Source organism: Amblyomma americanum, chromosome 2 (assembly GCF_052857255.1).
Source record: "Amblyomma americanum isolate KBUSLIRL-KWMA chromosome 2, ASM5285725v1, whole genome shotgun sequence".
NCBI classification, from domain to species: Eukaryota; Metazoa; Arthropoda; class Arachnida; order Ixodida; family Ixodidae; genus Amblyomma; species Amblyomma americanum.
This window is the reverse complement of record NC_135498.1, coordinates 145,763,562-145,780,117: the sequence shown is the minus strand read 5'-3', so window position 1 is coordinate 145,780,117 and position 16,556 is coordinate 145,763,562. Positions and strand designations below refer to the sequence as shown.

General features: G+C 44.8%; 1 protein-coding gene across 4 annotated transcripts in view; it reads left to right on the top strand.

Annotated features, from left to right (window-relative positions):
- LOC144119150 (monocarboxylate transporter 12-like) overlaps positions 1-16,556 on the top strand; it is a 52,915-nt gene that overhangs the window by 19,287 nt on the left and 17,072 nt on the right. For all 4 annotated transcript variants that reach the window (XM_077651848.1, XM_077651846.1, XM_077651847.1 and 1 more), the window contains one exon: positions 15,152-15,551. In XM_077651848.1, the coding sequence (XP_077507974.1) occupies positions 15,152-15,551 (400 nt within the window). The remainder of the gene's footprint in view (positions 1-15,151; positions 15,552-16,556) is intronic.

Sequence of the window (16,556 nt, the reverse complement as noted above, 5' to 3'; positions counted from 1 at the left end):
CGAATCAGACGGACGCCTCTCAAACGCCCTCCAGTGTTTCCAACATTTAAGATTCACAAACAATTGCGTACTTAATTAACATCTTCACCACACATCAGTGACCCAAGAAGCAACACCACGTTAAAGGCTTTCTCCTCAACGCACTTTAGGTCAACAAAATGCCCCCCTGAATGTTTTCGTCTAGCCATTTCGAAAACATTGGCCGTGTTAGTGAATATTATTCTCAGCAGGGCTATGTCAGGGCAATCACTTTTAAGCAGTGCTAGATAGTAAGTAAAAAAGTTTTCTAGCTCGCACAAACCACCAACTAGCTTGTGTTTCACACGTGCGATGCAAAAAAAAACTTCACGGCAGCCACATAGCAAAACATTTAGTCATTAGACAACTGTTCGATGTACTGCTGCGCAACAGCACATGCGCTCCGCCACACTAGGAACACAGAAATGAAGTGCCACAAAACTAGGCTCGCTAGAAAACTTGCAACTGCACCTATAATAGCCTCTCGTCAGGATCTATGTCCGTCGCTCTGGACGCGGCAGACGGCGCCCTAAAATCGGCCAAGTTTCCGTTTCGCATTTTCTGTGCTGTAGCGTTCTCCGCTGCAGAAAAGAAATTGGGAAATTAAATGCAATAACTTTTGCGGAATATTTCAAAAATCTATGCTCAGCTTGATAGATGTTTCGAGGCCTGCTAATTTAGAAGTCCATGGTATTAATTAGTCGCCAGCAGAGTCAGATGTCTTTCATAAAATTAATTGCCAGATATGACAGCTAAGAGGTCAAAGTTCGGTAGTTTGAAAACAAGCATATATGGAGGAAGTGCAGCTTAATTATTTTCGAGAAACGACATGACAGGTCTGTGATGCAGCTGCTACGATTGGCAGAGCTCAGAAAAAGAAAATGCCGATCAGTTCGTTTGGAATCTAGACGAGTGCGGTGAGGGACTATTTCGTACAACATTATAAGAACAAGAACTGCTCAAAAAATGCTGGGCAAGACAGGAGTAGCACACTGGACGAGCGCAGACTAGCAAATGGTTTATTGCACCAAAGCCTCCTTCCTTGATCAACAAAGCGCATTCACACCAACCACACAAAGAAAAAAAAACGTAATCATCTCGTGAACCCCAGCAATTCCTACTCCTTTCGGAACAAGTGGATGGACGCCTGGCTAACAGAATTTTCCAAGGCTTCCAGGAATTAGCGTGCTTTCTTTTACCTCGCGCGTCTGACAACCTTAGTCCTGCCGAAGAGCGGTGTGCATTCCTGGTCGCCATGCTTGGAGGGCTAACAATGCTTAGGTTGATGCTGCCCCTATGGATCATGGAAGGAAATCGCATCCTGTAATAATATAATGTCGATGCAGCGGCCCATTCGCCCGACATACACCTTGCCACAGGTCAGCGAAGTCTCATAAATTACTTTCAATATACAATGCACAAACTTGTTCCTGTAGTTAGTGCCACATCCAGCCTCCTTTTATCTTATCTTTCCTCGCTAAATTTCTACAAACGCGACAGCCTGCAAGGTGCAGAAAAAAGGACCTCTACTCCGAATTTACCGTCGACCCTCTTCAGGTTGTGCGCGACCCTGTGAACATAGGGTATAGCTTCACACTAAAGCCTCTCCTGTGTATCCGCCCTCAGAGGCTTTGAGTTGAAGCGTAAGGTCTTCAGCAGGGACTCAGCGACCGCCTGAAGGAGGGCAAACGGAAAACCCGCAGACCAAAGGCGATCAATTTGAGCATCAAAGTTGACCTGAACATTATGTGAACAGGACTTGGCTAGTGAAGCCCTCAGGCAAGTTGACGCAATACCCGAATTAACCAGCTTCGAATGGCACGAGTCAAAGGGCGGGACTGACTTTTTAGACCTAGGCATGTACGCCCAGCAGAGGTGGTCAGGATCGTTAACAACAATTTCAAATTTAAGAATCGCAAGCAAGAGGATGTTCAATAAAAAAATTGCTAGAAAGTTCAACGGAAATATTATAATGGGCAAATGTAGACCCGATCAATGGGGTCCCCATACAGTACTCCCGGGAGCGTGCAGTCAATTTCACCTAAAAATATCTCAGATAATAAAAGAGGAGCTACTCATGACCGGATACAGATGCCGCGTTTCTGCGTCTAAACAGAAACGTCGAGGAAAGATATATCTTAAGCACGTCCAAAAACAGCGTGTGGTATTTCTACAGAAATATCACATACCACACGCATTCCGAAAAGCAACAGCACCCGAACGTTCGATACAGTTCCAGACAGCACGGAACAGGTCATCGCGGGGAAGAGAGTAGAACAACTCTTTGATATCAAACGAGAAGCCCGAGCTAACACAAGACAAGCTATCTATTAACACTTCCACCTCACCGGTCCGAGCTGCTGACCGTTTACGGGTCGTCGCGCGCCAGTCTCCCCAGATGGCGCAGAAGGTACTGACTGGCCACAGCTTGCCAGGATCCACTTTCCTTAACAATGCCTCAAAAAGGGGCACTTCATTACGTGGATCTTGATGCTGAAAACACAGTGAGCACTAGGACCTTGTTCTTCATCACTTCACCTTTTAGCCTGTGGAATTAGACCCTTCAAAAACGCAACCGCCATTGCCTTAGTCTTAGACGGCTTCGAGGCTGTGTGCCGAAAGTTCTCTAAAACAGCTGACATGGTCTCTTCGCCAAAAAGCTTTTGAGGCAAGGCCACAAAGCCTCCTTCGCTATTGGCCATCAATAAAGCGAGGTCAAAGTACCTAAAATAGCTTGCCTCTGGTCTCACCACTGAATTCCTCTTCCCCGTGTCTTTCAAAGTGTTGCGGATTGTATCGACACCTTCTAAATAGCAACGTTATTTTTCTTCGCCTTGCGCTTTGTCAGCAATCCTACGGGCCGCGGCCAAAGCTTCGTGCTTGCTCAGGGGTACTTCCAGGCTAAACTTCAAGCCCCTGTTGAGAACTATCTCAATGTCGCGTGGAAGAGCCGCTCTTTCAAGGTAGACAACCGGAACAGCACCGACCTGCTTTTTGGGCACCTTGGGTAGGCTCGGTCGCCGCATCTTCCAGAGGGACTCGGCACTTGCTTTAACCAGGATTCAATAATCCTTGGGTGTCCTGAAGCGAGCAGGGCCCGTTCTCTTCCAGCTCAAAGACACAAACCGCAGTCAGTCTTGCAACAGGCGGACAGGTTGCCCGCATTCGCTTCTAAGAATCGCTTCTAAGAACCGTTGCAATTCTGTTCCAGTGTCCCTCGGAGCAGCCAAGAATCCTGAAGAAGACCAACACCTCAGGCGGGCACATATTCTTGCGCAGGCCTCAACCCGCGTGGTGGCTCCATATTTAGGGCACTCCTCTACTGAGCTGGAATTCCCGCATTCTAACCCGGCCGCGGCGGTCGCGTTTCAATGGAGGCGAAACGCAAAAAGGTGCCCGTTTGCTGTGCGATGTCAGTGCCCGCTACGCTACAGATCCCCAGGTGGACGAAATTATTCCGGAGACATCCACTATGCCACCGTTTTCTTCCTTTCTTTTTTCACTCCCTTCTTTATCCCTTCCCTTACGGCGCAGTTCGGGCGTCCACCGATATGGAGATGGGCATCCTCACGAAGGCGAGCACTCATGAGGGCGTCTTCACCCTCACCTAATGAGGATTTCACTCGGTGAGGTGAGGGTGAGGAAGAATGGACGCGTGAAAATTCGTGAGGGCGAGGACGAGGGAGGGAGGTGAGACATGGTGAGGGGAGGGCGAGGGAGGAAAGATATGATGAGGTGAGGCTGAGGGAGGGTAAGATACACTGTCTGAGGGCGAGGGTGGTGGCCCAAACCATACTACGGGCTAACGTTTCTTGTCTGTGCAGACCGTTATGAATTCCCGTTTTAAATCGCTATTTCTAAGGGTGAAGGTTCCTGGGGAAGACGTAGTCTCTGCAGTCTGGAGGTACACAAGGTGAACACGAAAGGCGGGGAGCCACACGGCTTCTCAGTGGCCGCGATGTACTACACCGCTGTCAGTGCTATGCCGAAAAAAGCGCTCTTCTAAATTGAAAAAAAATTTTTCTCGAAACTGAAAAGTCTTACTTCAAAAACCTTTCACAGTGCGCTAAAGAGAGGGCACTGGCCGGGCCGTGCGGGTGGCTGCTGGACCAACGGGGACCGTGGTACCACAGTAAAAAATTTTCATTATCAGCCACGAGTTTGTCCGATGATCAGAGTGTAGAGTAAAACATGATGAAATAACATTATTGGCACCCGTCGAAAATTCAGAGAACACGTAAGAATTATACCTGGTAAGGTTGAATTCTCATGTTCTAAGCCTTGTTTCCCTGAACGAAGTCCGATTTCAGCTCAGACAGGTTTCAAAGAATTGGCTACAGTGTAAAAAATGCTTCAACGAAATTCTACTGTCAAATCAAAGCCAGTTGGCGGCGGTGGTATAGAAGTTTTCATTCACACTGTAACTAGTTCAGTACAGTCGTATCTTCTATCTATTTGTGCTGGAATTGCGGTGTAGGAAAGCGGTGCCGCAATGTGGTGGCCAAAACCAAGCACTGCAGTCTTAAGCACCTTGGCCTCAATCATCGCGCGCTTCGCCTTGCATTCTACAATGTGCTAAAAAAAAGAAAATGTTGTACTGCTCTCCAAATAACTGGAGCATCCCTTGGTTAATTTCTCTGCCTGGTGAGACGTGTGGCCACGTAATCGTGTTCGTTATTTTTTTGAACCAAATTTCATGCAGACATGGTAGGGAATTGACACTCAGCGTTTGGGTAATGCGTAGCTGTGCAAGCAAAAATATCCTGGGCGGTTGAGCCTGGGGTTAACCACAAATTATCTTGCGCTAGCACCATGGCATCTGGTTTGTCATGGTTTTTCTTGATTTTCTATGCTTTTGCTTGACCTCGGCTGTCTTACGTTTATTGATATATCACATGATGTAAGTTTGCGTGTTACTGCATCATATTATACATGTACTGCGGTAGAATTGGTCATTCTCTACATTCACAGACATCTGGGAGGCTTGATTCCGCTCCTGAGCAGAGGTGTTACGCGCCACAGCCATGCGATGGCAAGTGCTGTCGGTGGGGCTTGTGAGACACATGTTGACTTAGAGGAATATCTCACGACTAATCATTAATGGAACTGGCACGGTGGGTAGCTTGTGATAACGTCACTACCTCACGTGACCAAGGTGGCCCACGTGGCAGAAGCAGGCTTGGACAGACAGACAACCGCTTTTCGACGGAGTGGAAGCGCTAGGGCGCTAAAAAAGCAACCACAGGAATCGTTCACTCCTGACTCGGGGAGTTAGTGATTACCATTATTCAGCCCAAATGCTGCATTTTAACGACACGTTTGATTTTCATGTGGCCTGAATAATGTTTTAATTTAAGCAGAAGCACCAGAGCTTCACTACAGCGGAAAGCTGGCATCGTGCTGAGGGAAGACACTAAAGAAACAAAAAACTTCATAGCTGGGGGAGCGGGATACGAACCCGCGGCGGCGGTAAAAATCAGTTCCGCTGGCCTCTGCTTCAGACCACAACGCAATCGCCACATCTTTTTTTAAGAATGCTATTTATTACACTGAAAACATATTTTATTTAAATTAAACTATTTACAAAGGTTTTAGGAAAGCACAAGAAACACATCGGAAAAAAAAAACGAGCCGACGCTGTGGCAGCGATCGAATATCGTGCGTTAACACACCTAACATAGATCGCTGGTTCGAATCCCTGCCGCCAGTAAGACCCTAACTTAACTAGTAAATTTATGCTGCACGAAACGCGAAATCGTATGCCGCCCCCCCAAACACTGTGACCAACGGTTGAGACGTTATGTTCATATGAAGATTCGCAAAGACGTAAAGACGTGGAAATGGAGGTGCCTAGGTCGCCAGTTTGAATCCCTGCCGCTAGCTAGGCTCTAACTTAACTAGTCAGTTTATGTTGTACAAAACGCTGAGTCGTATAACACAGCCGGGAACATTGTGAGGCAAATAGTTGGCCCACAAATTTTACACGACTGTCGGTACCAAGTGGCACGGCTTTGACGCCTGCCAGGCAGGGATATATATTCATAGTGCTCACAGCGCAACAAAGAAGACGCGAAAGTAGGAAAAGACGAACGGGATATATATACCGGATCAACATAGTTTAGTTTTGAGTTGTAGGGGTGTACGAATACTCGGAAATTTAGAGTACCGGTTCGAATATCCGCGTACTCGATTATTCGAACGAATCAGTGTGTCTCAGTAGAACACTTTCTTGGGCAAGTGGGTTCATAGTTTGAGTAGATGAAGCGCACAAAAATACACTCGTGTCGTCCTTTCCTGTGCGCTGTATTTTTGTGCGCTTCATCTACTCAAGCTACAAACAGTGTATGTTCAGAACTATTTGAAACTAATCGATTATGTCCCCATGTTTTCGAATACTTTTCGAATAATTGGCGCCAAGTTCGAATAAAGCCAGGCGTATTATTCTTCCATCAATTTTATAAAAGCAGGGACCATACAAGTCGCATTACCATGCTGCCGCGCGCGCGAGAGAGAGAACAAGTTTATTTGCCACTTGAGGGTTGGGAGTTAGGGCAGGTAGGCTGAGTGTGGCCCCTAGGTGGGGGCGACGTCTTGAACCCACGAGACGAGTGCGAGTTGTGTCTTCCTGTCTCATCTTGCAAGAAGTTGGGTGCAACGCTCCAAGGAGGGAACTGGCAGTAAAGTTTGTGGGGGCGGGTTACCCTCGAATTCCTAAAGGATGTGTGCCTGAGTGGCAAGCAATCCGTGGTCCCAATTAGGACAGACGGGGTCAGATTCGCCGTCAGTGATGAGATATAGTCGAGAATGACTTAGAATGCTGCCGCGATCGGTACGCTCTGGAAGGAGGGTTCAGCTCCACGGTGCGGTCAATTCGCGTGGCGGTGTTCATAATCTTCATACATGGCCTTAGAGATTGGACGACGCAGCAGGGCCCAGGCAGGTTTAGCAAACCGGGCCTTCATGCTTTACATCGGAGGCCATGCCTCAGACGTAAGCTCTCGCCCATCTCATGCACTTCGATGTGGCGCTGGTTTATTATGTTCCGTTATCAAGAGCAAGGGTACTTTTTATGCGCATATCATCAATGATAAAATTAATACACTTACTTCGTGTTGCGAAGCACCATATGGAGATCAGTGTTGCCTCTTTTAAAAGATACAGCTATAACTGCGAAGGCAGCGCGTCGCTGTTCCTCAGGATTGCTCATTGAATATTCGCACAAATAGCGAATATTCGTCAAAATATTCGTATTCGAATAGGTTCCCTCATTATTCGATTCGTATTCGATTCGGTTTTCAACCAAACTATCTGTATTCGATTCCGTAGTCTATTCGGGTCGGATTAAGTTTGCAAAAAGTACTATTCGCACGCCCCTAATTATTTGGGGTGCTCGGGCATCGCGCTGCCGCCTTTTATTATTTCATTCCGTTATGTAACCACCTCAATGGCTATGGCAACCACTGGGTTGCGGTTTGCGTTATAATGCATAACGCTGAGACCCGAAACTCGTGAAGTAGAGCTTGACGCTCTAAAAGACAGAGCAAGGTAAGGCTGAGCACATCAAGTGCCACTCCGGTTTGAAGTCGGCCGGTTCATACACTTTCCTCAGATCATCAATCTGTAGGGAGAAATCTTAACTTCCTGCTTGAACGAACTGCCGAGCTCTCGAGCTGCGCTTGAATTCCAGTCGTCTTCGCAACGCACCCGCGTTCACGCGTGTTAAACTGCCAGTCTCTCACGCTGTAGTTTGAAATCGTGGGCTTGTTGTGTGTGGGCAAAAACTAATGTACGCCAAGAATATTTAGAAAACAATACAGTAGCGTTCACCGCGACAATTAAAAGACGCGCTAAGCACAAAATTGTTTTCTAAATATTCTTGGTGTACATTAGTTTTCGTACACACACGCCACAACGCACTGACTCACATTAGCTTTGAATATAGATAAGAATGAAATGTTATAAGCTCAGGGCACATATATGCATTCAGTGCGAGCCCGAAGTAAAGGCAGAGTGATATTTTGGGGCTCAACTCGTTACTGTCTAGGTTTTGTCTCACGTATTAGCTCAAACAACACTACACACACGTGCACGCACAATATAAGCATGTAGGCTGTCGTACAAACGTGCCTTGAGGGCTGGTCTTGTATGTTCATTACTCATTAATATCGCCAGAAGGTGGCGACTACAAAAAACATAGCTGGAGTTTTAAAACGACTGTTAGTGAGAGTGATTCTGAGGGAGGGCCGGCGGTGTGAGGGCGAGGGAGGGCGACCAAATTTTTCGAAGTCAGGGTGAGGGCGAGGGAGGGCCGGATAACTTTTCAAAATGAGGGCGCGGGTGAGGCAGGGACATGGAATCAAAAGTGAAGGTGAGGGAGGAAACGTTAAAATGAGTCATTTGGCCACCTCTGCCGATGTGTGCCAGGTACAGCGCCATTTGCTTTCCTCAAAACCAATTTTAAATTTTCAGCAGCCTAACCACTTAGCCTTGCAAATTTTTGCAGCAATGAGGCTAGTGCACGCTGCGCTTTGGTCCTCATAGGAACGGCGTAGTGTAAGCTAGAAAATAAGAAAAGGTAAACACACGGATCGCAACCATAGGCAGTTTTGATCACCAGATATATTTTTGCGCAGTTCTTGTTCTTATAACAGTACGTTTGGGACAGACATGGTGAATTTTTGACGCAGATGGTGAGCAAGGAATTGCAGTGGGCGATCCCCCTTTCATTCCAGCCTGGGTTGGCGCAGTTTTCTAAGCCCTGCTTCAGCGTTTTGTTTATTGTGTAAAGCAAACCAAATTAATGTTACCGGGACGCAGTCAACTCTTGCAGCAAGGCATCGCTGAATTCGCCGAAACAAAGATACACATGAATTATTAAGTTTGTTGCTCCTGGCTTTAGTTTCACCCTTTGAGACTAGCAGAAAACTGGTGTTTAGATGGCAAGAATAAATGCCGGTTTGTTCCTATCAGTAGTTTTCGACAAAAAACAAAAATAAAAGTTGGCCTGAACTGAACCTAATGATAGGAAGTGGCCTGAACTTAGTGTCCCAGTAAGTAACACTGTCGACTGGTTCACTGTCAAGAGAAAGTCTATATTGTTGTCGGAGCTATCTCCAGAGATCATCCGTACATTTATATCAAAATATTTTTCTTAAATTCCTTTTTTCGTTGGGAGTGACATTTAAATTTTTTTCCGAACATTTTTAACAACTCCTTTTTAGGAGTAGTACTTACATACTGTGCATCAAAAAACATGCAAATTATAATACGGCCGTACAACTCATGTGATAGCCACAGTTTTTGTTATTTTGAAGAAGTGCTCCTGCTTTTAACTAAGATGTTTGTTTCGAGCACCGGAATTTTTTTCTAAAATATAGATTAAACGCCAAATTTCCGGTGCCTATAGCATATATATCACTCCAATCTTCCAGCGAAATTTCTGCACGAGGACTTTCCAGGGCTGCTCGTGTTACATAATCAAATGAATGCAAACTAAAGCCGCCGCGGTGGCTGAGCGGTTATAGTGCTCGGCTGCTGACCCGTAATACACGAATTTGATCCTGGCCGCTGCGGTCGAATTTCGATGGAGACGAAATACTAGAGCCCCGTGTGCTGTACGATGCAGTGCACGCTTAAGAACTCCATGTAGCTGAAATTATCCGGACTGTCCACTGCGTCGTCCCTCATAACCTGAGTTGCTTTGGGACGTTGAAGCCCATAAATGAAGCCTGAATACAACTTACGTCTTGTTGGCTTATGAATTACTCTGGTATTCACATATATGCGCATGTCATGGATAAAATCGCAGCAAGTAACACCTGATAAAATAAGCAAAGAATAAATGCTTGTAATGAATAAGTAATCGCATTCGCGAAGAGAGCTTCCCTTTTAGTTCGCAGCCCTCTCGTGTTTTGGTAATACAGCTCAGGAAATTAAGCTGTATTACCAAAACACGAGAGGGCTGCGAACTAAAAGGGAAGCTCTCTTCGCGAATGCATACGAATGTGAGTATGACATTATGTGCCTGACGGAAACGTGGCTAAACTCATCATGTTCAAGTGCGTGTTATTTCTCAGATGAATACACTGTTTTCAGGGCCGATAGGGTGTACTCTGACAAGATTAAATACGGGGGCGGAGTTCTGATAGCCTGCCGTTCTGTGCTAAATGCTTTTAGGAGACCAGACCTAGAGACATACGAAGAATGTGTGTGGTTGGAAATTCCAACGTGTGACAAATCGCACTATCTAGTCGGCTGTTACTACTTTCCACCAAATTCTGCTCCTAACGTTTTTACCGATCATTTTTTGGATATTGGGGAAAAAATTGATTTTTTGAAGTACAAGGTTCACATCTACGGGGACTTTAATCTTCCTAAGGTCGATTGGTCCACTGGGTTGGTCACTAGTGACTGCACAGCAACTCGAGAAAAAGCCGAATGTTTAATTGATTTTAGTAATTTTCATGGTTTATATCAATTTAATACAATGAAGAACTGTGCTGGAAACATTTTAGACCTAATTTTATCTAATGTGCCTCTTTTTGGCGTGCAAGCGGTGCGCGATCCTCTTGTTCTGGTAGACAAATATCATTGCCCGTTTACCTTGTCGTTCTTCTTGTCGTTTCGTGCAGTGCGTGAGATGGTGCCAGAAAAATTTAGATACGCGTATGGCAATTACCTTAGGCTGTACAATGATATTCTGGCCTACGACTGGTCAGAATTGCTTGAGACTGAGGATGTAAACACAGGCGTTGAGCTACTTACATCAACTGTACAAGGTATAATGAAAAAATGTATACCTCACCGTAAATCGAAGAAGTGTAGATTTCCATGCTGGTTTTCGCACGATTTGAGACAATACTTGAAGAAAAAACAGAAGTATCACAAACTCTACGTGAAATCAGAAAGTGAATATTGGTACCAAAGATATTCATTGTGCAGAAAAATTGTGAAAAAACTGATTGCACGTGATGAAGCCGACTACCACAGACTTCTCGAACAGAACTTTAAAAAGGAACCAAGCGCAGTTTTTGGGATTTTGTGCGCAAGCAAAGAAATGATAAGGTTAGTGCTGCTGTGATAAAGACGCGCGATGGCATCTGTTTTAAACATCAAGATGTGTGCCAAGCTTTTGCTGATCACTTCAGCTCTTGTTTTGTGCGCCATGATAACACAACTGCTGTTATCACTCTTGAAGACAGCGCTGACTGTTTAGCTTATGATATTGTCACTGAGCATGAGGTTCTTTCGGCGATTCAGAAACTTAAGCCAAAACTTTGAACAGGAATTGATGAAATTCCCAGCTTCATAATCAAAGGATGCGCTGGCATTTTCGGCCCTGTTTTGGCGCATTTGTTCAACTTATCGTTGCGAACTGGTGTTTTCCCTCGTCATTGGAAGTTGTCAGTAGTTGTTCCTGTATTCAAGTCTGGCGATGCTTGTGATGTAAACAACTTTCGTCCTGTGTCACTAATTTGTTCTTTTGCGAAAGTTTTTGAAATGATTATGTGCGAACGCATGGGCTCATACTTCAAACAGAAGATCTCGATTCTGCAGCACGGTTTTTTGAAAGGTCGCTCTGTGGAAACGAATTTATGCAGCTTTCTTGATTATACTGGGCCACATGTATTTAATCGTGGTCAGGTAGATGTAGTCTACTTTGACATGACTAAAGCTTTCGATATGGTTTCCCATGAGGTACTTCTGATGAAGATGGAAAGATACGGACTTTGCCCCATATACTGCAGGTGGCTCAAAAGCTACCTTGGCAGCCGCCGTAACATGGTACGATTTTCCGGCTGTGTGTCCAACGAATTTCTGTCATCTTCGGGAGTGCCTCAGGGCTCCAACTTAGGACCGCTGTTGTTTTTAGTGTTTATTAATGATTTGCCGTTACATGTCAAGAACTCGAGAATTTTGCTCTTCGCAGATGATTTCAAATTATTCCGTAATATTGGAGATATTGAGGACTGCCGCCAATTGCAAGCTGACATTAACAACGTTGAGAATTGGTGTTTGATGAATCGCTTAAAACTGAATATTAAGAAGACTTCCGTCCTGTCTCTAACTAGGAAACGCGACACAGTTACGTTTGATTACACACTTTTGGCGGGTGAGATTTCTCGCGTGGCCCATGTACGAGACCTTGGTGTTGTTGTTGATTCAAAGCTTGATTTTAGACTGCATGTAAATTCAATTGTGTTACGCGCATTGAGGCATATTGGTCTTATCTCTAGATTAACAAAAAAATTTCGACGGCACGAATGTCTACGCACTCTATACTGTGCCCTTGTGAGACCGCGTCTTGAGTTCGCGTCAGTAGCCTGGAATAGCGTATCTGTCGCCTATTGCACGAAAATTGAAAATGTCCAACGTAAGTTCATACGCATCTATTATGATAGATATATTGGTCGCCGTCGTTTCTACGACTATGATTCTCTCTTGGCAGACCTCAATATGTCTACCCTTGGCGACAGGCGACGCATACGTGACATGCAGTTTCTGCAAAACGTCGTGCGCGGTTACATTAACTGTGGGACCTTACTGATGTCGCTGAATTTTCGTGTGCCGCATGCAAAAGCTGCAAAATGTTTCGACACATTTTATCCAGATTTGCACGCCATCTGTCCAATGACTCGTTTACAAATCTTATATAACAAAACGTTTATTGACATGGACATATTTGCCTAATTGTTGTTTTCGTGCCTGCTTTTAAATCTTTTGAAGTGGTGTTTTTGATGTATCTGACCTAGTGTGCGCTCGTTTAGGCCACTTGGCTGTTGAGGCACACTCAAATAAACATATCTATCTATCTATTTATGTTTGTGATGTTGAAATGAGACGAATAGGTGCCGTTTTAATAACTATGAAGCCAAAACATTTCAATATTCCGTCGAACGTTCGCTGTTGTGTGTTGTGCATCATTATATCTATGTGGAAGTTACCACTTAGCATCATATTTGTGTAGAATGATGCGTTAAATGAGTAGATCAAAAATAGAACATGGGAACAACTGGCCCAACGGACCGCACTACCGCTCGCATTGACGCAAAGTCGATATCAACAATGTTACAGCATAGCTCTTCCAGTACATAGCAGTTAACTTCTTACTGACGGAGATGCAAACACCATCACCGCGTGTTGTGGTCCCATTCATAGGAAATGTCAAAAAGAATACAGCTGGAAATTACTGCTGTCACGCAGCCCTCTTTTAAACAGTACATCTACATCCAGAGGGAAACCAAGCGTATCAAAGAGAAAAATAAATTCGTCGCATTGATTTCTATTAATCGTGCAACGAAAAGAAAACACTTCCGCACAGATGCATGAAAACTTTTTTGCGGCCTCAGCAATAAGTATACGTTTAAGCAGCCAATAACTGGCTGAGGCCACGAACAATAAATTGGCTGTTAATTACGGAAGTGCACCAAGTGATTAAGCGTTCGAGGCCAGACTTTTCAACTCATCAATCGCAGTAATAATACGCACGCCTACCTTTCTTTTTTCTGGAAAACGATATTTGCTATTTGCTCGTCATCTAAGTTCGTAGCTGTGGTCTCCGGCTCAGTTCTTACTTCTAACTAACGCTCCTTACTGTCTTGTTGTTCTATGCCTTGTGCCGAGCTTCGCGGCTCATTTTTTTGTAGCCTGCAAGATGTTTCCAACTAATGAGTTAAAATCGTATAGAAGTTAGGTACCCTTTCCGCACTCCTTTTGATAACAAGATAGTTAAAATAACCATATTCTGAAAACTTCTGAATGTTAAGATGAGCAATTGAGCACGGAAGCACTCTCGTGCATACAATACGTAAATAGAAAAGTTCAAAACTGCTCTATTATCTTACGATGCAGTAGTACTTGAAGTTTTAGCTGTTTAGGGTGTAGGATTTGCCACTAGTTTTCCTGAAATAGTCTTTTCATTTATCGCTGCACACAATCTGTAGTTCCTATAATAAATATCCCAGAAAATCTCGAGCCGAGTTATCACTAATATAAAGAGACACTATGTTTTTGCAAGAATAAGTTACTACTACAGTATTCTTTTACAATTCAGTGTTAGTGATATGTCGGGCAGTCCATGGCTCTGAACTCGTTACATTAAGGAACTGCCATAATGGAAAAACTGATTCACTCCTCCTCAGGACTAAATCTTCAAATAACATTAGCGTTGCTTTGCTAAATAATACAATGATGAAATAAACCGTGCTATAGTCGCTTTATTCCTACAATGGCATAAATATTTTTCAAGTCTCCCTTTATCCCAAGGAATTACAATTTTTATCCACATGTTTAAAATGATGCTATTCTATAGCACTGCTGTATTTATCCTTGGCTATTTTCATAGAAATAAAAGTTCATACTATAAATGTTAGTGATTATTCAACATATCCAAATCATGCGCAGAGCGTGAACCAAGAGTCAAAGATGTTTTTACGAGTGCTGAACACCCTTCTTGCTTTTAATTACTTTTCATTTCGAGGCTAATTTGTGCTCGAGAGAACAGGCTGTATTCCTAGGAAAAACGCACATGTTGGTTACGAGTCTGTAAAACGAAAGTTCGAGCACACTTGTGGTGTGAGAGCAAATAATTGTTACAATGCTGTGGAAGAAATAAAAGGCTCCCCTCCAGTGTTCGATCGCATGCACTACAGCGTCCTGGTTAGCTGCTTAGTTTGCCGGGTGATGCACCACCGCCGCCAGTAGAGAGGCGGTGCGGCGTGTCGTGTGACACACTTTTCCGCCGGAAACATAGCATGGAACACTGTACTAGCTATCGACTCTCCGCGCACCTAAATTCTGAATGTCGACCACGATGTCCCTTACGCCATCAATCGCCTCCACCCTCAATTACTTTCACTTTCCCTCCTTTTCCCAACCTGTCACTTTGGCACCTGTCAATCGAGACAGGTGCTCTGCGGGCACCGGCGGTACAAAACTGAAGAACGAGCTTAGAAGTGCTAACGGTCACAAACGAAAAATGTTTCATTTCCGCGGCACTGAATGGGATAAACTGGGTTGCAAACTTCACGCTGTGTTCTGCCTTATCTAATATTTTGCTTGCTTGTAGAACTTTTTTTTGCTAGCCAAAAAACCTGTCTCGTACGAATGAAGTTTTGGTTTGTCAATGCGACAGGGCCAAGGCGAATTTCCGGACTCCGTACCATCCAGGCTCCGCTACCTGCACAAAAGGCGCCGAATGCCTATCACGGAGAGCGACTCTCCAGGGCCTCCAAAGAAGGAACCATGGTTTGCTGTCTGTGTTGGGCGACCCGGAAAGGAAACTGTGCTCTGTGAAAGCAAGGAGGCTCCCAAAACAAGTGATGACGGGATGCCGACAAAGGGAAACGGCTGTACGTTGGGCGTAGACAAGTGCTGGGGTGTTGTTGTGCTAGCCTTCTTCATGACGACGATGGAGTCAGCGTCGAGCCGGTCTTCAGGCTTCCTGTACATTGGCATCATGGAAGAAATGAACGTCGATCACGGCCTCGCGTCTTGGCCGGTTAGCCTCATTGGCTCACTGATTGATTGCGGAGGTGAGTACGACTGTGTTCGGACGCACCGGGCAACATGAAGGCACATATAGCAGATAACAGGCTTGCTCATGGTAGCGAGAAGGCAGGAAGATGGAATTCCTGACAACACGAAACCACGTGAACAAGAGCTGAGAGTGGAGGCTCTGTTTTTTCAGCCAAGATTTCGGCAAAAAGGCTTGTTTTTTTTTCTGGGAAAACCGTTCATTATTGGCGGGTGTCAAATAGGGCTTTCACTTCGAGGAGGAAGCAGATTAGAGAAGGAGGAGAATGAGATGAGAGTAATTCTCTGCAACAGCCACACTGCCTGGACGACCCTTTTTCACATTCACGCTGCCCATCTCACCTCGCTTCCCTCTCACCACCCTCCTCCGCCTCACCGAAGCTTGGTCCTCTGAGCGAATGCCCTCTTTACCCCACCAGTGATGAACGCTTTGCATAGACGAAGACATCCTCTTTTCGAAACGTTGGTTAGAAGCCTGAGCTCCTCCTCAACCTTAGTTCCCTTTGTTTTGGGATGAAATAAACGGCTTTTGTTTTTCAGTTTTCTTTCCATAATTATTAATGGCGCATTTTTAGGTGAAATCTAAAAGATAAGATATCAAGGCTGTTAAAATCATCCACAGGAGAAACTCCTGATTTTATTGTGTCTGCTTCACTGTGCGCTGTAGTTTTCACTTATACAACAGTACTCAGCAACAAAAAAAGCGGTAACTAAAGTAGAGAAAGGCGCGAAGACAGCCCCTCCTACGAGTTAATCAACCTTGCTTGTAATTCCTCTTTAGGGGCGGTTATGTTTCTGTTTTTTGTTTCGCATGCCAGTTCTCTTCTGCACGTTAGATTTGCTGCTGATAATATTAAGGTTCCTAGGTTTGACGTTCGTTGGCAGGGAAAGGTATGACAGCCCTCCACGTTGCCCCATAACCATAAATCATGAGATATAAGTGATTATCATTTACCATCTACCTAAGTCTGTCCAATGCAGATGTGCTTCAAGCACTGATACTC